We start from the raw sequence: 26541 nt of genomic DNA, 5'->3' as shown, positions 1-26541 counted from the left end.
GCTAAATATATCAGCCATAACTTTTTACCAGTTATCATGGCTGTGCTTTTATTGTCTCTTTTTAGAGGGCACCATTACTGCAAGCTATTTGTATCCATCTAATAATAAAGTACTTTAACTTTCCTAAAAGTTTAAATTTCTAAAGTTACACTAACCAGTCAACTATTAACCCTATAACATCTTTAAGTAACTATAAATACAGAGATTCCATTAATTAGCAATATAAGTACTAAAAATGACCCAAAATCTTAGTAAAGGCTTATTATTTGTAAGGGTTCAACGGCAACTGTAACAGCACAGTGACCACAAATGCAACACTGGTCCTGCTGCCATGTTGTGTATTCTATGCTAATTACCTTTCTAATGAGAACCAATTAAATATGAAATTGGCATACCGTGAAACCTTAGTCTTAGCTGCCTACAAACTAACCTTAACTGCTCACTACATCCACGTACATCATAAGAACAAAATAACTTATATTGATATCATTCGTGCAAAAAGAAGAAGATATAGATGGAAAAGTGTCCTCAAATTAGTCACTAAAAGACATAAATGCCAGTAAAGACGATACCATCTTTTGCTTAAATGGAGTTTGGCAGACTTCCCGTCACAATAATAATTCTAAGAATAATTCTATAATTATTATTTCTCTATTTGGTCCAAAAGGGCAAGGAGGGCAAAGGGGCATCTGCTTGAGCCAGTATATCCAATATACAGTACTCTGCAGCATAATGGTGAGACATTAAGTGGAGAGACTAAAGAAACAAACGTTAGTTCTGAGCCTCGCAGATCCTTTGACATTGCAGAAATAATTGGAACATTGTGAAGGGCAGATATTTATGCCAGTTTAGCAGCAGACTGTCAGAGATGGATGGTGCTCTGCCTGCTGGTGACAGACTCTGTTAAAGAGATCTCAGAATAGTGACTGTTCAGGTTTTCCCAAACAACGAAGCGCTTGGGTAAATTTGAGAGAAAAACAATTCACTTTAGGGCTGTGCCTGTGAAGAGAAGGTTTTGACCTTCAAGCTCCTCAGTGGTGAATTCATCTGAGGAAGATCATTCATGTCGTGCTCATAAAATCATGTTTTTCACTTCATCTCCTGCTTAATACCTTATTCAGCCCCTTTGACAACTGGCTTAGTTATTCAGTTCTCTCACTTATTCGAGTGTCTGAATAAGAAGCCTAAGGCAGGTCATAAACACATTGCTCTCACAGAATGAGATCATTACTTTTCCACAAAGTCAGATTTCTAAAACATTTCCAAGTATAATGACAATGTGTCATTTGAATCTGTGTCTGTTTCAGATCAATGGTATTAGATCAAGGGTAGTCTGGTGCCAACACATGCCCACCAGCATCTCAACTTGTGGAACTCTTGTTTGAAAGAGTCCTTGATTCAGCTACTTAAAGGCGAATGCCACCCGTTTTAATAATGTGCATATCTGTAACCTGAGCCTGAAGACAATTAAGTCAGTACTTATGAACATTGAATGCTTACTGCAAAAGCTGGAAAACCAGGACTAATGCTTGAAAATAAACTAGTGGGACAAAATAGTGACAAATATGTTGAAAATCATCAACAGATGGAAGTATTTTAAATCTTTTTTTGGAGGTTTTAAGGACATCTGTTTGTTGGATCTTTTGGTATGATGATTATATACCAATAGTTTATGTTGTTCATGATCCTACGTTCAATTTAATGTTTAAATTTAATAGTAGAGATTTGGTCATATGTGTCCCTGTAGTCAGTCCTTGAAGCCAGGGTGTCAACACAGATGCTGATCTATAGACAGATAATAACTGGGCCAATGACTTCAGAAAGCATCTCCAGCCAGAACATGATGCCATATGGATCTGAACTGGCTGGTAGTTGTTTGAATGAGGATTCTGACATGACTATCATTTATGTGACGTAAGTGGGGTACACAGATGTTCTGCACAACTGTTTTTGTAATCTTTATTCACCAAAAGCTTAAAAATGGCATTTAAAAGTGGCATACATACATCTAAGTATGCACTGGTTTCCTTCTTAAAGGATGTCATGCATCAGCAGCACCTACAGCCGCTTGTACAGTGAATATTTACAGAATATAACTGGAGCAGAGTGGCAACGCAATGAGAGGACTGACTTTGGATGGAGGTATTACATGGAACAATTGCTACATGAAATAATAACTCTTCTCACAAGTACTGAACTGTACATGTAAAAAGCTGTTTAGAAACCCGATTACCATATACGTGGCCAAAATGATTGTCATTCTCCAGGAGAAATCAGGTTTCCCTAATCCCCTTCCGAAATATCCAGGCTACTTATTTACATGATATTTGAGAAATGATTTAAATCCATATAAACACACTGAGTGAAAAAAGGTTCATGGCAATGAGACAGAAGGATGATATCGAGAATAGGTGAAGTCTATCTTACCTAACTTCTAATGTTTCTGGCTCTGTCAATCAACAGCATTACTAATACAGAAGTTCATTCTAATTTGATTTCAGCTGCTGTGATAGCACCTGCTTCTCCACTTAGGTTTTACACATGCATGTTACCTCTGCCTCATCATTGCCATTTTCAAGAAGGTAGCTCAGGGACATGAAAGACCTGAGTTGTGGCAGTATATGGATGGGGCAGACAGGAAAAGCAATAGACTAAATTTCCATACTATATATATAATGTAAAATATACTCAAATGCATACATAAAGATTTTCCAGTGTTGTGTGATTATGGAACTTGTTACTGGAAACCCTGAGTGCAGATCCTGAATAACCTGCATTAGACAGTGCTTGAAGAAAAAGACTAATTAACGGGTGACCTGGAAATGGTCTTCCTCGTTCTGTACTTTGGTCAGGTTAACTTGACAAGGAAACATTAATTTGGTAATCCATGATGGGATAATACTGAATGATTAAGCCCTCGGTCAATATTTTACACATTGTGCACATTCCTGCATAAAAACTGATTCTGTACATATTTTTTCATAATATATTTGTATTTGTTCTATTTGATATTTATGTTCCAAGGCTTTTTTTTAAATCTTTTATTTTGTCTTACTATGTTTATTGTTAATGAGAAAAATATGTTTTGAGAATTATACTTGTGCTTCATCGCTTTCAAATGTGCGTAATACATTTGCATGAATTGACAGAATAGGGTTTTTTAATCAAACAATTCAAATGTTTGAATATGTGAAGAACATAACTACATTGAGTGTGGGGAAAATATGCACAAAGCATTTCAGTGCGAGATTCAGAGAATCTCAAGCAGAGCAGTGTGCCAGCATCTCACAGCAGGATGTATGTGAACTACAGACGGAGCTTGTGCTGTTAAAAGTAACACATCCAATGATTTCAGCTAAACGAACAGCCCGGAAATACTCTGAACATGTATTGCTAGATCATCTATTTGTGCTAATTTTATATTTGTTGTAATAACAGCTGCTTCTTAAACACATTAATATCCACTAACAGGAAAAACTTGCTCAGGCAAAAACGGCTGCAGTGACGTTTGTGCCTGATGAACTTTGCTGTGTTAACACTGAGCATCACAATACACATGAGCAGCTTAGACTCTCCTCGTTGCTCTCTTCTGGCCTTAAACACTGATGAATTGACGGCAGCTGGCAGCTTTCCGAAGAAAATATCATCCAGCCGCCCCCTTATTGGAGAGCCCAATAAAAATATCTATCCATCTCCAGTGGCTAATCAAATGCCAAGATAATGCAAATGACAAGGCAGGGTCAAAATGCAAACCCACAGCCTTCTCACAGATTTAATGAGTTTTATGTTTGTTTGTTTCACATTCTTATATGAGCAGCTGCAAAGCCATAACCAAGGCTGCACTCTGTATTTCTAATATTAATCAGTTTCTCTCCTTACCACTCCGATTTTCATAGAGTATGTGGGAAAATATCTAGCTCAACCATTTTTCGCACCTTCATGCAGCTGAAGTTCATTAAAATCAAATATTTACCTCACAATTATTGATAAATACATGTTTTACACACACTGAAAAAAATATTTCGAAGAGGAAAATAGAGTTTTTTAAACACTGGACATTCGTGAGCATTTTTCAACAAGCTAAAAAGTCTTCAGACAGACAAAGTGGACACAACTTGTTAAAAAGTTTACAATATACGATCTTTGTTACACCCCTCTTTGTTCCCTTGAACACATGGTCGTTTGCTGTAAAGTACTTTGTGATGGACCCGTGTTAAAAGCACTTTATATTACTATAGCATTTAAGAAATAAAATTGACCTGACCAAACCTTTTGTGACTATTAAAGTAATTACGCTCTCTCTCTCTCTCTTTTGCTAGACCTATTGTGCTTTCTATGTGAAGAAGACAGTAGAGTAGTGTGAAACGTGTCTGGTTTTGGTTGTACTGACCAATCTAGTTCTGGCTGAAGGAGATACTGAGTTAATTCTTTGTTATTTTTAACTTATCACCCTATGTTCTATACTTAAAATAATAACAGGAGGCAGGCAGTGTGAAACCTCCTGTAAAAAATTCATAGGTAATAAGCAACACTGTTCAGCTGTCAGAGACCTGAAAATAAGTTACATTTTTCTCTGATATGTAAGATTTTAAAGCAGCATGAGACAACTAACAGAACTCCAAGCAGACTAAATCACTTGTGATCAAGACTACAGGTGCATTGTTTCAAAAAGCGAAATAATTATTTTATTTTATTGTTCAAGGGAAACAGTCTGGAAAAAGGATAGCAACATATGCTGCACAACGACAAACTGCAAAGACAGAGAGGAACAACGGCTGACAGAGACATGATGGGACGATAAACTATATAGGCGGTTAAAACATGGTGATCAACCACCCAGTATAGTACTGTCGTGGTAATCTCTGCACTCTCTGGTCACGTTACTTCATGAGACATTCACATTATTTTGAAAATGCAATATGGTTCACGTGTATATGAGTTTTTTCCAGACTAGACAGTTTTGCCTACCACCAATGGATTCTCCAGCACTCTGGATTTCACTTGTTTGTATTTCTGTTTCACTCATCTTAAATAATAAAGGCCCAAAATATTTGATTTTTTTGCTGTCAATTAATTCCACGAAAATATAAAAACCAATAATGAACTGATCCGACTAACAAATATTGTCTACTATATGTATCTAAAACCCGATAGAGCTTATTCCTCTGTGCTAACAGAGCTCTATTGTTGTTAAGAACTATTAAAAACACAACCATTGGTTCCTTCTTTACTATACACATGGGACTGCAGTTATATATTAACTTTATTTAATCAGGTAGACTTGATGAGAAAGTCTTCAGATCTTATTTTCAAGAAACATTCCTTAATTATTTTAAGTTGATTCCATATACACATTCCTGCTGCCATAAATAGTTGCACGTCATGGGAGTTGTTGACACCACTAGAATAACACCAGCCTTATCCTTAAAGAGTTTTCTGGGACATAGAGAAGACATTTTGAAATAATTAGGTCATGAGCTAAAATTCCTAATATCAAGATAATGTAAGATCATTCAAAAACTGGTCAGTGAAAAAAGCATACTATTTGTTAACTCTATTAAATATATATATAAATTACATCTCAAGACTAAATGAGTTGACAGGTTGTATATTTTTGGAGCAGAGGGGAGGTTCTCAGTGCTTGAGGGCTATGGCCCACATTAGCCCCGGGCTCATAGAGACCACTAATCCAGGTAAGATATTAAGTCACACTTAACTAGTTTCTGAATGAAAGTAGCATTCTCATAGGAAAACTAGGGGTCAAGCATATTCATGCCAGACTACAGCAGCGTAGTAAAGTAAGTCTGTTTTTTTATGTCTACCTTTCATAATGTAGTAGTGCAGCCACGTCTGGCTGTCTACTGATGCCCCTTTGAACTCCTGTCCTGTGGGTCTGCAATATCCAGCTCCTAGTACCATTTTGGCCCGCGGTACAGCTTCAAAAGCTTCAAAGCACACAAGTGACTTGTGACCTCGCAGAGCATGATCCTCTGATGCATGACAGGCTGGGTGGAGGAAGTGCTGTACCGCGGGGATGACATCTAAACGCGTCGGGTCTGGCAGAGGTGTGGGGCAGTGTACACAAGAGATGTGTGACTCGACTGCAAAGTTGCTAAGTGTGCTGTTTGGGAACTCTAATTACCCACAGGAAAGTACAACAAACTAACAACTGGTCTCGAACCCCAAAGACAGATTCTGACATTTATGAGAAGGTCAAAGTTAATTACCGTGTGAGACTCTATTCATGGGAAGGGTACAACAGGAGTTTGTTTGTGTCAAAAAATGCTTCCAAATTTGAATAAGAAGGTTACTCGTGTCACAATCCTAATGTTACAGTGACATATTGACAGTTGGTGAGACTAATGTCAAATACCACCTTAATCAATTAGTACGCATGCCAAAAATCCCTGATGTGGAGCATGATAGAGGGACATATTGGAGATGGTAGCCTTGGACAAATAGTCTATTAATCAATAGACAAAAAAGTAAATGACGACAAATTTGATAATCTATTCACCTTTGTAATTTATTAAGCCAAAATGGCAAAAATTCACTGGTTTCATCATAACAAATTTGCTCTGATTCACATCAGCGTAAATTTAATCTCTTTGGGTTTTGCACTGTTTATGAGACAAAACCAGAAGATATCTAATTTATAAGGATATAAACATGAGAAAAGCAGCAAACATTTGAGTGGCAGAAACAGTGAACGTTTGGCATTTTTAGATTACATTTATTTTCTGGTGACTGACAATTCAGTTAATCGACCTGCCATTCTTAGTCGCAGCCCTGGTGTATCCCAGCATATAAGGAATAAAAAATGAGAGACAAAAAATGTCTTCCTGAGTGGATGGAGGGGTGCATGAACAATTGTTCCTGCTTCCAAACCAGGAGACAAAGAGAGTATAGATAGTATCACCATTACTTCCCTCACAGAGGCTCTATCATTGCAGGATATAAACTATTAAGAACTGACAGGATAAATTATTGAGAGCTGGATCCATTATCCCTTGGATAAAAACAGAGTCTGGCATCATGACTTATACATACAAGTTTTTCGCGCAGAGTCCTCCACAAATAGCGAAGATATGTCCTCATCCACGCCAGCCTCATTTTTGGCAATGCAGGTATAGGCGCCGGTGTCTTCAAAGTGTACGTTGCTGATGTGCACCTCACTTCCATTAGCTTTGAAGAACAACAGAGGGAACAGACAAAAAAAAAGACAGTTTGCCCTCCAGGAAGAGATAAAAAAGTGACTTCCACGCTACCATTACTCTGTTACATAACAGTTCTCTATTATGTTAGAAAGGGAGGTGAGAGGTTTGTTCAAAAAGGGAGGAGTTGAAAGTAAGAATGTAGCACATGCTGTGTTTGTGTGAGCACTGGTACAGGTTTGTGATTTAGCATTTTTCTGTACAACCTCAAAGAAAAAGCATTTGGCTTTACTTTTTATTGAAAGAGAAAGAAGAACTTTAAAACGATGCCAAAGAATATGATACTGGGACAAGACAATAAACCAAATTTACACCAACATTATGAGCCTCTCATATTGCAGTTATCAGCCAACATATTTAAACTAAAAATAGCCACAATAACCATTGATGTCTGACCAGAAGTTCAGCCAACCAATCAGCTAACAGGCCAGCATCAGAAGTGAGACAGCATAAAAAGGAAATGCTTGCACTGAATGTTACATTTACTGTTATTGAAGTACATCTGGTCATTTATCTTGAGATTTTATGTTGTATCACTCAGCCCCATTTTATACACAAGGTTAATTATTATTAGCAGCAGCAGTATTAGTAAGGGTGATAGTAGTCATTGTCATATAGTGAACCCTTTTTTAGTGGTAGTCGCAGCATTTGTGGGAGCAACTGTAGTAGTGAAAATAATAATGGAAGTAGCAGTAGTGGGAATAAAAATGTACTGGTGTACATGCAGTGAGCAGTAAACTCTTGACTCATCTGTACCTTGCAGGGTGAGCTGTTTGGACAGCTTGGTTGTGATGTCCATGCCGTTCTTCAGCCAGGCCAGCTGTGGGCTGGGAATGCCCTCAGCATGGCAGCGCAGGCTGGCAGTGACGCCCGGCTCCCTCGCTTGGCTCTCTGGGTACACTCTGATAACGGGAGGAACTGGAATAAAGTGAAAAAGAGGAGAGGCAGACAGCTGAGATGGGGGAATGAATAAATACTCTACATCCCATACTGTTGTTTACATTAGTACCACTTGAGGAGTGTGGCAACCTTATTGAATGTAAAGTTATAAAGAAGATGCCATGTCCTGAACTTATGGTTTTGCATTAGCATACACTATCAATAGGATTGAGTGTATTTTCAGCATTGCCGAATGCCTTTAGATAAGGTTAACGTGCTCTGTGAAGCCAAACAAATCAGATAGATAAATAAGGGAGAGGACCTCTGTTCAGACGTTATTGATTTTGCTTGGTTGCCATTGATTTTATGTAACCTTTTGTCAGGAAGGAGATGAGGGGATAGAAGCAGAGAAAACAAAAAGCGTGAAGAAAGAAAAGGCACAAACTAAATGTCACTCTCATCTGCAAACTATTCCAAAAGCTGACTTTACACATTGCTGCACACTGTGCCACTGTCATGCTAGAGTTTCACTTTTTTACTCTACCCTGAAGCAAAAACAAACAAACAAAAAAAAAACCCTCTCCTACATACTGTACTTCCAGTACCATAAATCAACATAAATCAATAAAACACACAAATACATTAATAATATGCATTTATGCATTGGCTGAGAATATGCCACAAGTTTTGCTCTACACCCGGGGGCTAACTTGTTAGAGTCTTGCTCCACAAAACATGGAAAACATCCAAAGAATGAATTTGAATAATCCTTTAGAGGAAGAAGTCTTCTCAGAATAGCATAACAATGATAAAACCTTTCAAAAGGATAGTAGTATATCTGAAGAGACTCTCCCATAGAAATGGACTGAAACTTGGACAGTGGCAGTGAACTGTTACAGAGTGACCATAAAAAAGCCGCATTAGTCATTCCACAACAGCCTGTCACATATAAGGATGACAACCTGGCAGAAGTTTAAGTAGGAACATCAAATTTCTCTATCTTGCCATCTTGTTTTGAGCAATCCCTCATAGCCTCTGTGGCCCAAATCAGTGTCCTCTTTTTTTCCTTTCTGAAACAGACTTCAGAGACACAAGCGGAGGATGGAAGCAAGAGTCTTGGCAGAAGCAAAGAAGGCAGACGTGCTGTGGAGACCATTTCCTGTGGGCACTGGGTTAGAGGAAGTCTTTACTCAGCCAGGTGAGTGGAAGGACTGAAGACCGTTGCCACGGCCATCTGGTAACCACAGCACTCCCGGGCTTTGGAGCTCACGTCAACCTGAATGCCAACACGCCATCCACAGTGGGCCTCTTACAGCACCCAGGTTAGTCCACCAATTACAGTCACAGAGACACTCCAGTCACGCAGATGCCCGCCTCAGCAGTGTCAAGAGGTTGACTGAATAGAACCCAATAGACGATAAACCCAATTTGGACAATCTTTTGACTGAATATTATTACTCACACTTAATATTGTCACAAACGTGCCATACAAGCATACAGAAGCTCTGGCCCTAAATCTACGCTTGTGTGAGATACAATAAAAGTGGTAATCAAAGTATTCCTAAAGGTAGTGTCTAACATTAAGGAGGATCTATTGGAAGAAATGGAATATAATATTCATAGATATGTGTTCATTAGTGTCTAATCACCTGAAAATAAGTAATATTGTGTTTGCTTTACCGTGGAATGAGCCATTTTTATCAGCATGGAGGTCGCAATGTCCAACCGAACCCTGTTCCTACAGTAGCCCAGAGTGGATAAACCGAACACTGGCTCTATATAGGGCAGTCTGCACTTTTCGCACGTTCCACAGCCATAGTTTCTGCCTTGCACTTGGAAAGAGAGGGTGAAACCAGTGAGTCTGCAACTACACTGCTAGATGCTACGCACTGGCCTTTTAAAACAATATGTAGGCTACTGTAAACTCTGGGATTAGTGTGTCTTGTATTTTCATTTTAAAGGACCTCCTTTTGTTTAGATAACACCACCTCTGACATGTTTGCAGGTGTGTCCTCAACTCTTCAAGTTACATATTAATAAAGAAAATCTGATGATAAACTCTGAAAATTATTATCTACATAATGAAACAAAATTAAAAGTCTGATACTGGTAATGAAGAGGATTAGAGCTGAAATAAGTAGTCTGGTTGATTAGTCAATCCCTAGGAAATTAACTGGCTACTGTTTTGATAATTGATAAATCCTTTGAGGTACTTTTGAGAAAAATTTGCAAAATATTTTCTGGTTCAAGCTTCTTAAATGTGAGGATTTGCTGCTTGTCTTAAAGTGAATTTGGACTGTTTGTTAGACAAAACAAGCAATTTAAAGACTTTACCTTGGACACATTTTTGCATTTAACAAGCAAAACAATAAAAACAATGCCTGCAGATTAATCAATAATGAAAATCCTTAGTTGTTGCCCCACAGAGGATATCTTTTAGTGTCCTGCTTTTCTTCCATTACTAAAGATGGAGACATAAATCCAGCAGAGCACTAAAAGCAGCCAGAAACCAAGTTCTTCCTCCTTGACTGTACAGTCAGTACATAAATGAATGATTTGCTGGATGTGTTAAAGACTAACCTGCACTGATGCAGAAGATCAGAGACACAGATAATTGGAATCATGTACAAAAGGAGCTGAATAACCAGGTGCCTCTATGCTCCATGTAATCTTAATATCCCAAATATGATCAAAACTAGGATACTGGAGTGCATGTAAATGTACTCATTACGAAGGCAACAGTCAACACTTCCCTTCTCTCAGGCTGAAGTTAAAAGAAGCAAATTATGCTCAGTTTTGAATAAAATTAAATGAATCCTGAATTGTAACTTTATAGAAAAGTTTTTTCATTTAAGTGCAAGATAGATAATATATGATACATATGTAGATATGTTTCTGTGTGTGTGTGTGTGTGTGTGTGTGTGTGTGTGTGTGTGTGTGTGTGTGTGTCGCAGCGGTTTGGGGTCATGGCACACATGGCACACACTGTTGCTGCTCGCCCAAAACCACAACAACCTATTAATCAACAGCCGTATAGTGCAAGCATGGATCGACCAGGTTCCCTTGAGTGCCTCATTAATAAATCCTCTCAGGCAATCTCACAAAGCTGCGTTAATTAGTGTGTTGGAATTAAGTCAAAATAGGTCCATAAGCTTTTTTATTCAAGAAAAATGTGTAATACTGCCACAGTGGTCAGTGAAATTCAAGTTAGTTTTGACTTTACCTGAGTAAAAAGGTTCAGCACTCACATACAGTACAGTATAATATAAAAGTAGAATAAATCAGTCTTCATTCTGTGCTTGGTATATGCCCTATTGATCTGAATCTAACATGATTTTTAGTTAATTTACAGAAGCTATAGTTGAAAAAGTAAGGGTCATCTTCATGGACATGTGTATTTATGCATTAAAATAGTGTGTAGAGTGAAAATAAAATGATCTGGATGTTACTCCACTAGCTGCTTTCAAGAGGTGGTTTCCTACACTAATCCACCAATTAATACTTACTCTTCTTGTATTTACACATGTACACATTCATATTTCTTTTAACTTTCAGAATCTATGTGGAAACAGGCGCGGAAAATGAGAGATAGTCTAAGGATGTCATGGACAGGAAGGTCTTTTGTATTGGACCAATACAGTATATAGAAATATCTTCTGATGCTATTGAGACAGATGGAAAACTGATAGCATGATGTCGAGTTCACATCTCATCTTTTTTTGGTAAATGGCGTGTGTGATTTGAGGAGATGGAACTCGTTTGTACTTTGTGCTGAAGATGTGTGCCTATGATCCAATCAGAGCCGGTAGCACTGCTACAGGAGTCAGATAGGTTACGTTAAAAGTGTAGGTGCAGTGTGTAGAGGTGCAATTACAGTGTAGGTAAGTGCAGGTCTGATCAGTTCTGTGAATGGGTGTACAGAGGTTGGCTGAGGCAGAAGTTGAAGTTGAGTCCTTTGTAGGTTTCATGGGCCTAATTCAACCAAACATCTGTGCTGGGAGGGTTCCACTGTCTGCCAAAACTTTGATAACCCAGCCTAGTTTCCTCAAATATTCAAGTGAGGTTTCTATGCAGGTATTCACCCCAGTTCAACCGGCATGATTACATAATTAACTATGTTGGGACACATAGAAACACTGTTTAAATATTTGTATGAAAACTGAGCATATTGAGTAAGCAGAGGGGTGTCTGAGTGGAATTTTTTTACTGGAATTGTTACTAAAAAGGGAATAAGTAACAATATTGTTACATGAATGTTAAATCTGAAGAACAAATCGAAATGTTCTTGATCATTTGGAGTGAATTTTAGGATTGTATGCAAGGAAGGATAGATGTGGACTATAGTTTATATTTTCAGACTTGTCCGGTGATACAAATAGGTCTGTTGGGGTGCCTACTGGTGGTTATTTCACATGGTTAGGGGAACAATTGACCAATCAGAGCTCAGCTGGTGGGATTAGAAATGAGGACGTCATCTTTTGGCATGACTAGTTAACTAGATTAATGATGAATAGCAACAGAAAAATGGCCACAATTGTGGATGAGATGGACACAGCTATAAAGGTTGTTATAAATTGACGTAAAGTAAAAACTGTGAACTGCTCTCAGTAACTCAGCTTTCTTGTCTGAAAATGACATTTGGAGGATTGTATATGTGTCAGTCTGTATTGATTATTCTGATTTAGACTTTGACCTTGTGTGATTGTTCTGTCAATTTCTAGGAGTATGAAATTTAGATGGATTGAGAGTAGCGTTTAAATTGATTTTGAAAAGATAGAGTTGTTAAAATGGGCAATATGTGACCTCACAGCATGGGGTGAGAAAACTACCACCCAATAATTTTTGTGGAAGAAAAATCTCATTATTGATAAACATCAATGAATAAATGTTATCTTCACTGAGTTGTGAATGTTTGCCTTTTATAACTACTGTTTAACAATGTAGCTCACCCCTTCTCACCTCATCCTTAAGCCAGAGAAGCAATTTAAAAACCAGTGTCACCACAGTTTGCATTGTATTAGCTCTTATAGATTTTTCTGTCAGGCAGCCGCTCTGAATATCTAACTTACTTATCTCTACTGTGAAAATGTGACTGCTGTCCATCAGTTACTGGCCACCGCTGTTACTCAGGGGGATGGGAGGGCTGGAGGGTTGTCAGAGACTTGTGTAGGAGGAGCCAAGTTCTATCAATGTTACTGCAATTCCCACTGGCTGCCCATAGAGCTCAATAAAGGTCATTCCTTAGTTAAAGGCCCATTATTTGAGAAAAAGCTCATGTCAGTGAATTCCCCCTGTGACTGTGAGTGTGGGAGAGAAAGTAAATCCTGCACTGCTGTAGAGGTCTATTAATGCTATTGCAATTTCAACTATTCACTGATAGGGGTTAATAAAATGCTGTAAATTACTTCATTCCACCCTTAGGTAGAATGAAATAATCCCAACGTGGTATAATAGTGAAAAGCTATTTAATTAGAAGACAGAGAAAGGTTTAGAAGCCTTTATATGACTGCAAATGTTTCATTCTTGCATTAGAAATAACTGAAGTTATACTAAATATATGTAATTAAGTTCCAAACTAATTCAGCTGATATTATCAGGAGAATTCTTTATTGTTATTAGTTTAGGATAAGCACTGTTTGCTACTGAGGACAATTAACTACACAGCAAGTCTTATTTTTACGTGAGCTACATTAATGGATGAAACTATTAAGCTAAAATGAATCTAATTACTGATAAAGTACAGTACATTTTGATGAGTATAGAGTGTATGCAGATACAGGTGTTTGAAACCAGAGGATCCACTGATATTTAAAACACATGAGTTGAGACAAAAGAGGTATATGTGAAGTCCCAAGCTTTTAGTTACTACTTTAAAAGCATCCTCTGCAGCAGCTGTGGGTGGCTACAAAAGAGAGCCAGTGTGAATGCTCAGTTGCATCAATCAAGTTAAGTTCATAAGTACTTAAAGTAACAGTGACTCACAGCCTTTTTATCTTCGGTAATGACATCAGTGTTATGGAATAGATGAGATCAAGACAATCTAATTGGACCTCAAACACCTTCTTTTGCAAATGTTAAGTTTCTGCCAACTAAAATCCATACACGCTCCTCCTATGATGAGATTGCTCTGCTAGCTACAACAACCCACAAGCACAAACGATCAAGTGTGATTTTATATGATGGGCAGGGTTAATTGGATAGATTTATACATATGCCCCAAGTTAAGTAGGATAAAAGAGGATTTTTTCATCTTTATCTTATCTTACATGATGCTGAGAGCATTTGGTGTTGATGTCTTACAGCTCAGCCTGTGACATCATCATCCCTGCTGATGCAACTGAGGAATCACCTGGCACACCTGGTGTTTGGTAGCTGTTGTTTCCTGACACCTCTACCTGCTGCTAAGTAAATCTGCATCCTCTGCCAGGTCCCTAAAAGCCTTATTAGCTACAGAGAACCAGAAAAGTCTTCTTTTCCCTATAAGCAGGGGAAGTGTGTTCGCTGCCTTTTGATAATACCTCACTTACACATTCCACCAGTTTGCAAGTGTAAACTCAACTCCTGCGTGCAAATCACCATTTCCTTTGCCTGGACAGTCGGTCGGTGGGATTTTTCGACTCAAAACTCAGTTCAGACAAGATGTGAGAGAAGTTGCATTCTGATGTGTTTCTGAGAGTGTCAGGAGAGCCACTGCCAGGAGAATGCGACACAGCAGGGCTGACAGCTCCATCATAAAGCTCCCCAGCCAGTCGTCAATCACTCAGCAAGGCTCCCGTCGGCCATGGCGCTCTTGAAGATGAGCAGGCGTGCAGACACAGACACACGCACACACTCACATACACACACACACAAACACCATGGCAGGAGACCACTTCGCCATCACACTACTGGGAGATTTCCAACTAAGCCTGGCATACTTGTTACAACTCTTCAATCAAATTGAACTTCTGGCTGTTGCTAGAAAACATGGCAGTCATAAGCATTGGAGTATGAGAACTGTCCAGCTACCTGTGAACAATGCACACTCGAAATATACACATGATCCTGTGTCTTCTCCATCATAAGTATACAAACACACACTCATACATCACCATGACAAACTGTGCAAACACGCACTGATGTTCAAAGACACACACTATGACAAATAGACACACACCATGATGAAAGCCTCCTCTCTCAGTTGTGATTACTCTTTCACCTGAGCATCGTGCCTCCTAGGGAGATGTGGGAGTGATCCAGCTCAGACAACAGATTTGTCCAGAGCCTGAATGCAATACATATACACCACATAGCCGGTAGAAAAGTACTGTTCAAGGGTAAAACAAAAGTGAAAACCCAAAAAATACTGAAGCTGTTCTAAAAAAGATCTGGGACAGAAATTAAGACGCGTAACGGGTCTCTAGGGAATGCCATTATGCCGTGTTTGCATGCTCTTTCTTTTCTACCTCGAAAGAAGTGTCAACTTGTGTGTGTGCACAGGTTGGGCTCGTTTTGATCTTTTATTGTGCGAGTGTTTTTATATAATTTATTATTTCCAGCAAGAAGTCAGAACAGTAAAATTAAAATGAAGGCAGTTTAGTCCACAGAGAATATGCTGCTTAAAGAAATGAAGAACAATGAAAAAACAACTCTGCATTGTTTTGTCGCATCAGAACTTAGTGTTCTTACATATATATAAGCATATAGCAGTATATGGTATATAGTTGTACAGGGGCTGCCCACTGCTCCTAGTGCTTAGGATGGGTTAAATGCAGAGGTAAAATTTCACGATGCCTCATACTGTGTATGATTGTATGTGTGATAATAAAGTTGACTCTATGATATTATTAATAATTATTCTTGTATGAATATTGATTCAAAAAAGGTGACAGGGTAGTGCAATATATTGAAAAAAAAGATATTAAAATATGTCAGATGCTTGCTATGGCATGTCTCATTTCACATTTAAATTTGTATTGGAGTGAGCCTTTTTATTTATTTAGAACAATCACCAATATTATCAAGAAATATTTGCTAAATTTAAAAATCAATTGGCATGGTAGAAATGTATTTAATAAAAACAGATGTCTTCAGGAACTGATGTTTAATGTATGTGTGTTTTTGATCATTTGCAGCAGGAACAGCTGTGGTTCAGCGTTCCAAGAAGTGAACACTTAAAAGCTCTTCTCTCTTCAAACAAATCTCCATCACATATGTCTGTAGGGCAGATTTTGACCACAAAGTCCATCACTGAACACTGGTCTGAGGTGTTCTGTACCAGGTACACTTATGAACTACTTTATATTTAATATGTTGGTCATTATATAGAGCCCATGACCAGTACAAAGCCCAACAAAACAAACCCACAACCCTCAGCCACAGGTTTATATCAGGCAGGACATTCCTCCTAGGGATTATTTTCATCATTGAATTGCTGATTGTTTTCATGATTAAAGGTTTGTAACATTTAGGAGGATCTATTGGCAGAATTGGAATATACTATTCAAAGGTATGTTTTCATTAGTGTATAATCACCTGAAAATAAGAATTGTTGTTTTTGTTACCTTAAACCTTTGACACACTACCCACATCTGCAGCATGCGGAACAGCTTGCTTTTTATTTCGGTGCCAATGTTAACAGGTTACAGCAGCCACACTTCCCATGTGAGCCACATGTCTCAGGCACAGCTGCAGCGAGGCCTCCCTAGAGAGTAATAGGCTCACCTGTTCTTTCCACGAGCAAATCACATCAAAAATAGACAGTGAAAATGATCTCTTCATGGTCATATCAACATTATGCACCTCTCACTTTAAATATCTATTTCTGTAGAATATGTCACAGAGATGAAAAAATTAATATAAATACTTTTTTTCAACTCAACACTCCCTGTATCTGTTTCAGATTAAAAGCTCTCTAGCCTTTCTCTGGACAGACTCCATTTGTTAACAAGGCTTTTATTGTATTTTATTTTTTTAAAGACAAACTCAATGTAGAAAGATAGGGCTGGTAGCAGCAGCGCAGCAGCAGAAACACACTCTGTGTGGACACCACAGGTGTGCGAGCCACAGCAGTGAGGTAGCAGTGGTGCACTGCTCACGCAGGCTGTGTGTCCAGCAGTTTATAATGTACAGGGTTAATCTTCTATGGAGTCTGCCATATTGAACCACCATGTTTTCACAGTAGCTCTAGATAGGGCTTTTCATGTGTTTTGCAAGTTCACCCTCCACAGTTTCTCCTACACACTTGGAAGGCAAATGGTATTCAGTAAGTTGTCTTTTAACTGATTAATTATTTAGTCTATTAAATGTTAAAAACAGTAAAAAAATGGCATTAATAATTTTTCAGAGGCCATGGTGACGGCCTTCAATTTGCTTGATGTGCAGTCTTAAACCTAAAAATATTGATTTTACTAATATATTTGACAAAGAATATCAGCGTATCATCACATTTCAGAAGCTGAAACCTTGAAAACTGAATCAGGTATTAAAACAGTTGCATATTTATTTTCTTTTATTATTGAAAATTAATCGACTAATTGTTGCAGCTCTAGCTCCTCCTATCACTCCTCTACCAGTTTCTTTGTTGTTACCCAACCCCCCCCTAACAAAACTATGATGTCCCCAGGTGGCGCACACAGGGTCCAAAACTAGCACTCGCCAAAAGCAAGTAAAAATTTACGTTGGTGGATAAAATGAATGAGGTCGTCAGCCATTAGGAGTTTGGTGGAATAGGCCTACTTAACTACAAACTCTCATTACTAAAACACATAAGAAGATTGATCGCATTTTGCTTTGCATTGACTATGCACACTGGTTGCAGCATGCAACGTATGATCGTAAATAACTGTATCGTAATTCTGTAACACAGAAAGAGTCTGCAAGTATGTGTGGGCATATTGCCAGAGTAGATCAACCTAAAAGGAGAAATTTAGACCACAGTGGAAGTGAGGTCAAAACTCAATTTGGCGCTTCAGAGATAAAGGGGTAAGGAGGGTTTTCAATGACATTGTATCTTACATAGTTTTATGGTCGGCTGAAAAATATTTTGGCCAGTAAATTCTTTCAGTTTTCCAGCCATTGGCTTTTAAATCAAATTTTGGATCCTGGGCACACACTTTCCAGAATTGCAACCTGACACTCCAAGTCGTTACACTGTGAACTCCTTTTTAGCGCCTAGGCACAGCAACAGTCAGAGCCTTCCTTTCTGTAAGATGCAGTCACATGTGGGCAACCCTCTCACTCTCTGAGGATAACTCTAACATGAGAGCCTCCCCACAACTCTTGAAAAAGATACAGTCCAGCCCCGATTAATTCTGGTTCCAGAGCCGCTGCTGTGCTTCGAGGTGAGCTCAAATACTATTTAATCACTTGGATATATCTACTTGTAATAGCTCCACCTCTAGCCCTGGCCTCTATTCCCACTAGAAATATGACATTACAGGTCCCCAGGGCCAGTTTTGTAGCTAGGCATCAGCACACCACAGCCTTTCCCTGGCACCGACAGCTAGCCTTGCAGGCTTACATCATGGCAGTCTCACATTACTTCCTAACAAGGCCCCATGGGTATAGGCTTGGCCACTGGGCTTTGAATCACTCTTGGTGTACCCCCTCCGCTCACTTGGGAGACCCTACCTGGACCTGTTAGCCTCAACAAACCCACTGCCAGGGTCACAGAGGCACACACCAAGACACCAGAATAAGGTGGTGATTCTAAAAAGGGTATAATTAGATCATTCTCAAAAACAGTGAGAGGGTAATAATGCAATGGCACTGATAAAGAACTGTGCGTGTATACTGCATCAGTAATGTATGTGTTATGTATCATTAATAATTGCAAACAGCTAGAGCTACCTTTTGAAAGATGAAGCTGCCAGGCTGAAGTAAACACAACATTAGGACCCATATTGTTACATTTTACCCATCAAAAGTACTTAGATCTCAAATTATGTTTTCAAAATGAATGCAGCTTTCCAGGGTGGAAAACTAAATTTATTTTTCCAGCAGCAGAAGTGGTTGGTATATTTGACAATTCAACCAAGACTTTCATTAATTTACCCCAAACAGCCATTTGTTTTCTGCTAAAGTGGCTGGAAGAGTGGGCAAACTTTGCAGACACAGTACAAATTAGATGCAACTTTATTGATTTGCGTGGGTAAAGTGGGGTCACTGCAACGAAGAAGGAGCTATAGACAAAAGAACACAGCTGACACAACATACGGAGGATAACACAAAATAACACACTGAAGATAATAGTGTAAAATGAAAAGCATTCAACTGTATTCATCAAGATGAGTCAGACATTACAATGAGGCTGACTGTCAATAAAAACAGATGGACAATACAAAAAAAAATAGCATGTGTAAAATCCATGAGGGACATTTTAATGCGTCTGTGTGTGTAAGGAGGTAAAGTATAGATCAAAGCCTAAGACTCCTGAAAGATAAAATAAAATAAACTAATCGCCCTGCTCTCTGCCTGCTTCACAGGGAAATCAAAAGTTTCATTAAAAGTTCATCCATTCCAAATTTCATCAGCTATTCTGAATAAAACTCTAAAACACAGTATATCTTGTCATTCTCGTGCGGCCTCGGAGTGATGGACAGCATTCTGAATCCAGTTTCTCAGAGTTACCCTCTCTTTCGACTGTTTCTTAATTGAGTTTTAGAAAATCTCAGTAGTCATGGCAGGGTGATAGCTGGTCCTCGGAGACTTCAGCCAGACTACCAATGTAAAATTCATAGCCTGCAGTAAAAAAGGTCATCTGGAAGTTTCAGTATCAATTACGACCAAAAGTAGTCGGCCTCATGAGATTCCCTCTGTTTCCGTAAACACAATACTTGGTATAATAGGACCTGTATCTCATTGCAATTAACCTTGGAGTAAATTTCTTTTAGAAGAATGATAATGAGCTAACTGTCTGTCAAATGTATCACTAAATAAAGATGTGGAGCTTATTCATATTCAACTAATTAGGACCAGTATTGGAGAAAACTAGCTCATTCACACAATCTTAATCCAGCCACTACCCCTTTGCCCTCTCCATACGGTGTCTGTTTCAGAATTCATATAGCGTCAATTAGCATGAAGTGGAATATAAATCTTTTACTGGAAAATGGCATTGTATGGCAAAATAAATATGAACAGACACTGCTGCTAGTGTCACAGTCACATGCTGTCATTTGTTATTTCTGACTGGTTGTAAATCTCAACAGGGATAGTCTTACATAATATTAGTCTGCCAGAGGGTAGGCGCCGAGGGAAGCGAGAATGAGAGTAGAGGGGAGTGGCATGCTGCTGCAAACATAGGATGGACAATGACTGATAACAATCTATCCTGAAGTATTTTGGTTTTAGTCTTATTCTGCATCTATTTGTTAAAGGGTAATTTCAGTATTTTTCAACCTGGACCCTATTTTCCTATGTTTTTGTGTCTAAGTGACTAATGTGGACAACAATTTTTGAATTCGGTCCAGTATTGAGCAAGAGGGCTGCAGTTGGCAGCCACGAAACTGGCTGGAACATAATCCTTATGTGCACTTGTGCACCGTCAATGTGCATCCACTAAAAGTGCTCGTTGTTTTGCCACTGACAGGCTCAGATCCTCTTTGTTTGACCAGAAACAGCAGTTTGCTGTGTTCAAAGCCACCAGATTTCATTGAGAAAAACAGCTTTTTTCCTTGTGACATTGTAACACTTCATTCAAACTCAACAGAAACAAAATAAAACCCACAAAAACCTTTCTGTTCTCTTTCTGTTGTTGTTTCAACAATCATCAAGGTGTGCGTGTGCATGTGTGTGCGCGTGGGGAAGAGAGAACTGAAGGGAAAAGCAAGGTGAGCAGGTTAAAGTATTTTGTGAGTAAACACTAAAATGAGATGGAGGATGAAGTACGTGAATAAATATGTGTTCCCTCTGTCCAGCAGCCTCTTACCATTCACTTGAAGCGTGTGGGTCTGGAAAAGTTTCTCGTAGCCATCGGCATGACAGGTATAGTTGCCCATGTGGGTTGTGGTCACCTTGGTGATGTATAGTGAGCCATCATCCCCAAAGTCCTACCAGAGAGAGAAAGTGAAAGAGAAAAATAAACTTTTAATGACTTAGAGATGGTCTTGTAGCAATAGTAATGGTTAAAGGCATTTAAAGCTGGAAATTAACGGTTTCAATGGGAATGCAGCAAGTCTGCAGGGTGCAGATGAGATGATAAACATGTTTCATAGCATAGGAAATGAAAAATATAACAATAGCCCAAAAAGGCACATTGTAGAGCAATGCCCATCAATCTAAGTCAAAAGTTAGAGCCATTTGGTGCCACAGAAAACAACTAAGGAAAATAACTGTCAAAATTCCAGTTAAGAAAAATTGTTTTCTGGAACATGTCATTTTTCCAATCAGAGGAAAGTGATCTGATGGAAAGGGACTGAGGCTATAATTGATTAGTGTAGAAATTACAGTGTTAGCTGCCTTCAGAACAAAAACAGGGAAATATAGTTTCGCAGACAAACAGTCAATCAAAATAATTTCTGCTGCTCATTTCAAATATCACTGTCATTGTCCCTAAAAAGGCCCAAATGCAAGCTGGTACAATTTGGTTAACATGCAGTTTCCACAAATGCACAAAACATGTTGCACTTCAATGCTCATGTGGCCTATTTAAAGAAAAATAAAATATGTAATTAAACCAAAACCTATCCATGATGTTAATCATGTTAATGGTTAATTAATTCATGCTGTGTTGTGCTGATTATTAAGTCAGTGAACACAAAAAAATGGTGCTGGACAAGCAAAGAGAGCAAAGAGAAGAATACATTCCTCAGCTGTAGCACAGGTAGAAGCCCCCAAAGCTAATGAGCCTGTTGATAGTGTGCTGGTGTGATGAATCGGTCTGGCAAAGAGCGAATGTCTGCCATCTTAAGATCACACAGTACAAAGTCATTTTGACAAGTTACTGCTGTGACTTTTTTTGTATCATAGTCTTCATTACAGCCAATTTTTACGTATAGATTTATACATTGAAAACATATTAGATTGTTGTTAATTTCATGTGTTAGTTGCAAATTTTACATGTTAGTTCCTACACGAGATCCAGAAGATCTCACATGAATTAAGTTTGTAAAAGTATGTATCGGTTTGGAGCATAATATATATTTATAATGTGATTGTAAAGATTTACCCCCCCCCCAAAAAAAAAACAAAAAACAAAAAAAAGACAGAGTGAGGCAAATTCCTTGTAGCTGATTGGCTATCCCTGCTCTGAGTGTGCACGTGATCAATCTGCACTACTGCTTGAGAGTTACTCTAAAAGGTTAATCTTAAACCTCACCGTGAGTAGGAGTGAGACTTTTTTTATTACTCCCAACTGGCCCTGGTATAGTAATCTATCTTTATTTCATGTCTTTTTCACTTCTCCAAACAGAGAAACTAAACTACTGGAAATAATCTAATCTAATTTGAGGAAAAAAATTAAATCTACATTACACTATATGACAATATCCATTTAACACATTAACTAAATCAAATGATTATATTATAAATGTTTTCAGGGATACTTAGAAACTAAAGAACTGCCTGTGCTTACAATAATAGGTTTTCACCACTCTCCGATGCACGGCAGCTTTTCACAAATGAATGTGCTCCAGCACTCAACCTTCATTAAGGTTTTCTTTGTTGCCCACTAACTGATGATGTGCCAAAACATCTTCATTCCTGATTGCTGCCTTGCATTAAAAAATCATTCAGCTATCGTTTAGTGGTGTGAACTTTTGCTCTTAAGAATGTCCATGAGTCTGCCCCCATGCCTCTCGTTTTTATAACTGAACACAGCAATCTTTTATTAAAAAAGACTTGGTCCTAATTACCAGTCCTCTTTCAGAAGAGTTCATAGGAAGGGCCTTCTCCCATTAAATAGCTTTTAACTTTTCGATCACATCTCTGCTGGCTGTTTACATCTTGGCATTCAGCTTCCCCTCAAATATCTACAGACAAGCGAGGAGAGTCAGCCATCGTGTTTACAGGCATAAAGTGTGTTTATCAGTTCGTCCTGGTTTGCTCCGATCTAACCTACGAGCATGGTAACGGCTCGTGCTGAGTAAAGCGTCAGAGCTTCACGATATGAGGGGAAATCGATGGTGCGTTTTGGCCCCTTGGGCTGAGAGCATATTGTGTCACCTTCTTAAATGAAAAATGAATGGGGGGAGAAATGAAACTCAGAGGGGTGGAACGAGCCACAGCGGAGGCTGTCGACATGATTCCTCCACCTCACCTCACCACCCTCGCCTCAGCTATCAGCAGCACCCAGCACCCAGCTCTCTGCAGACAAAGCAGGCCGGTGTACGACTACTCAGAGAGAAGGGAGACAAGGGCAGGTAGAGGTGGATTTACAAATAGGCCATAGCCCTCAAGAAACTATAATTAATAAAGCTGTCAGTGCCAGGTCACCTCTGAAAGGACACTAAAGAGCCACCTCATTGGATATCTAACCTCTGGCAGTGACGAGGCTTTTCAGAAAATGGCCTTCGAAGAGATTATGAAACTTCGAGAGAGGTACACAGTATGTTGAGTGAAGTGTTGTGAACAAAAAGTGTATTTTCTCTCAATGAAAGCTTATTGAGGGAACGCAAATAAAGACATTTTGGCTTGTTCACCCAAATTCCAAAAATCACACTTACCTCTAGTGGTTTTTAGCCACACAGATCGTTTCAGTTTGCCAATGTCTTACGATTTGTGCTGCAAACATTTGTGCCTCTACCATTATATATATATTATAAAGTGACATTTGAAAAAGATTGAGCAGCATTTTTCGATAAACAATGTTCCCAATTACTCTGCCTACTCCACAGACTTAACTAGAACTGCTATTTACAAAAGAAACAACAATTCAGATTGAGGTTATATATTTTAAAACCAAAACTATCTGCAGGGCTTTGTTACCACCAGAGGTAGGTGACAAAATATGTTGACTTGTAATTTGGGTAAAAATACCCTTCAAAATAGCGGGTAGACTTTGTTTCTGACAGGCATAAATATTTGCTTTTAACTCTCACGAGAGTGATAGAGTTCCAATTTTCAACACATGCAAATCATTTTGAATCTTTGTGTGATGCTTTAATCAGATTATTGGTTTTGCAAAAACAGTTTATAGTAATTAAAATGACGCTGTTGCTGTAGAATTCATTTTCAGGAAAATAACAATGCTCAGTTACATGTTGTAGGCACCTCAATAGCTTTGTGGGCTTTTTGTGAATGGAAGAGAAATAAAAAGAGTGAGGCAATGTCAGTCTGTGGAAACAAAAACACCCTACCTGGGACGGCATCTGTTGGGGGAGAAAAATAGGCAAAACATTCAGAGGTTTAGTTCAATAAAAAGCATTAAGGCATAAGAAACAGATTTTAAAGCAAACAGGCGTAAGCACTGCTGGTGTTGTGGTCAGTTATGAAAGTACAGTATATACTTCAATGTAGATCTCATGTCTGGATAATATAGGAGTAGTACAGATGAGTACATGGAGTGTGGTTCTGCGCTCCCAGACAACATGATTAATTCAGTAAAAAAATCTTTCGGATAGAAGTTGGAGATATAATGATACAGGCCGCAGTGATTCATGTGTTATTTCTATAATGTTGCACGGCTTCATGTATTCATCCTCTGGAAACAGCATAGGCAGAATACAAACTGCATCACAGGAGGTGGTCCACACTGATCAAAACTGAATGTAGATGTTAGAAATGATCACATACATTTAATGTTACGTATAGTACATCTCCACAATGCAGAAATAATGTGAAGGCCACAAGAATAAGTCACCCAAGCATTAAGGAAGATAAAATCACCTATTCCAATGGACAAGATAAGAAGGGAGAAGAAGAAAGATTCAGTTCAGATTGTACTGCTTCCTACGATGTATATATATGAAGATGCAGTCTTCAAAACATAGTTTCTATTATTTTAAAGGTTTTTTTCAATATTGAATTTAAAGATTTTGTAGCTAAATCAGATATATCTTTATAGTGACCTTGCAAGTTAACTTACTAGGATATGTTACCCCAAAAAGTAGCTGATGACTTTGTGCAATTTTTACAATCTTTCTCCAAACATGCACTTTCACACTGTTGGATTTCCAAACTTTTTAAGAATTACAAAATATAAAATGTATTTTTCATCTTCTGTACTATTTCCGGGACCACAGGATCGGCATCCCAAAACGCATGCATGAATGTATACACACACAGACATGAACACAAAAAACACGACTGTGTCTTTGGCTCGGCCACTCAGGGAGGATTGAAATACTGACAGCCTTGGATGATGATGCAATAGCCAGCAACTGTCAACTTCATGGAATTACAGTAAGCTGCTTTGTCAAAATTTAGAGAGGCTCTATTGAACTCTGGGATACACACGCACCACTGGGATTAATATGCGATTCACTAAGTATGAATGTCGACAAAATGTCTAAAATAAACCACATTCTAAACTGGGAAGGCCTGCGAAATCAGAATACATAAACCTCCGTGTGTACTCACAGGAATATGATTCTAATTAAGGCTGGCAGTGGATACTCACAAATATTAACAGCCAGCAATTATACAGAAATTGTCTGCAAGGCAATTTAGAATTAGTCTGTGGATGCCAGGTGCAGACAAAATCCATTCTCCTCTCTGGAAGGAACAACAATGATTGACTGGAAGTCTGAGAGCCAAAAATAAATCTGGATTAACCCGCCGTTGGTGCTGCTCGAGTTCCATTGGTAGTTTCTCTTGGTGCTGCGTGGTTTGCACACAGTTTTCTGATGAACCACAAGAGACTGTTAGCGCTCATGGTGATTCACTTCGCTGGTGTTCTTTGTTAGTGCAGCTGCTCTGGAGGTAATCTGTGCACTAGCAGAGGTTGTAAACTATGGCTTTGTAAAACACCAACAAAAAAATCTAATCTGACAATCGCAGACCTCCAGGGTCAAAGTACAGCGAGTTCTCTCAGTCTGAAGAGACAGTTAGTCCCTGTAGAAGTTACATGAAGCTCCACTGGCTCCAACCCAACATGCTGTATGTACCACAGAGACAGAAGAAGTGTGATTTTATGCAACAACATGAAATGCTGGAAATATAAAGATCCTGGGGGTACCAAAGTGGTTCAGGGTTAATTAAAATGCAAGTGTTAGTGGCATCCTTCTTTCTGCTCCGTTCTATCTATGATGTATATAACTTGGGCTATGAGTTCTGTGGACTGACATCAAATTTTGATAGTTGCAAACCACAAAAGGCCAAGCTTTGATTGATTGCCAACAGAGCCTGTCCTTCTTTCCATTGTATGACTGTATGATTCCACAGTGAAAAGATAAAAAAAAGACAGACTGAAAAGTTCTGATGTGATATTACAATGCCCACCAATATTTAAGGATAATAGGTCATTCCAGGTCCTTGCTCTTATGTGCTGTCATTATTCCAGCTATTGATGAACTTCTCACATAGCTAT

The 26541-nt window shown here is 38.6% G+C and overlaps 1 protein-coding gene across 2 annotated transcripts in view; it reads right to left on the bottom strand.

Annotated features, from left to right (window-relative positions):
* Positions 1-26541, bottom strand: part of fstl5 (follistatin-like 5) — a 166951-nt gene that overhangs the window by 28730 nt on the left and 111680 nt on the right. The window contains exons 8-11 of one of the 2 annotated variants that reach the window (XM_051419118.1): positions 24371-24382; positions 21004-21124; positions 7971-8132; positions 7051-7185 (exon numbers count right to left, since the gene is read on the bottom strand). In XM_051419118.1, coding sequence (XP_051275078.1) covers positions 7051-7185; positions 7971-8132; positions 21004-21124; positions 24371-24382 — 430 coding nt within the window. The remainder of the gene's footprint in view (positions 1-7050; positions 7186-7970; positions 8133-21003; positions 21125-24370; positions 24383-26541) is intronic. The other variant, XM_051419119.1, reaches the window with a different exon arrangement.

This window comes from Dicentrarchus labrax, unplaced genomic scaffold (assembly GCF_905237075.1).
Source record: "Dicentrarchus labrax unplaced genomic scaffold, dlabrax2021, whole genome shotgun sequence".
In the NCBI taxonomy this organism is placed as follows: Eukaryota; Metazoa; Chordata; class Actinopteri; family Moronidae; genus Dicentrarchus; species Dicentrarchus labrax.
Note: the sequence above shows the minus strand (reverse complement) of the source record. Positions and strands in the feature narration are given on the sequence as shown.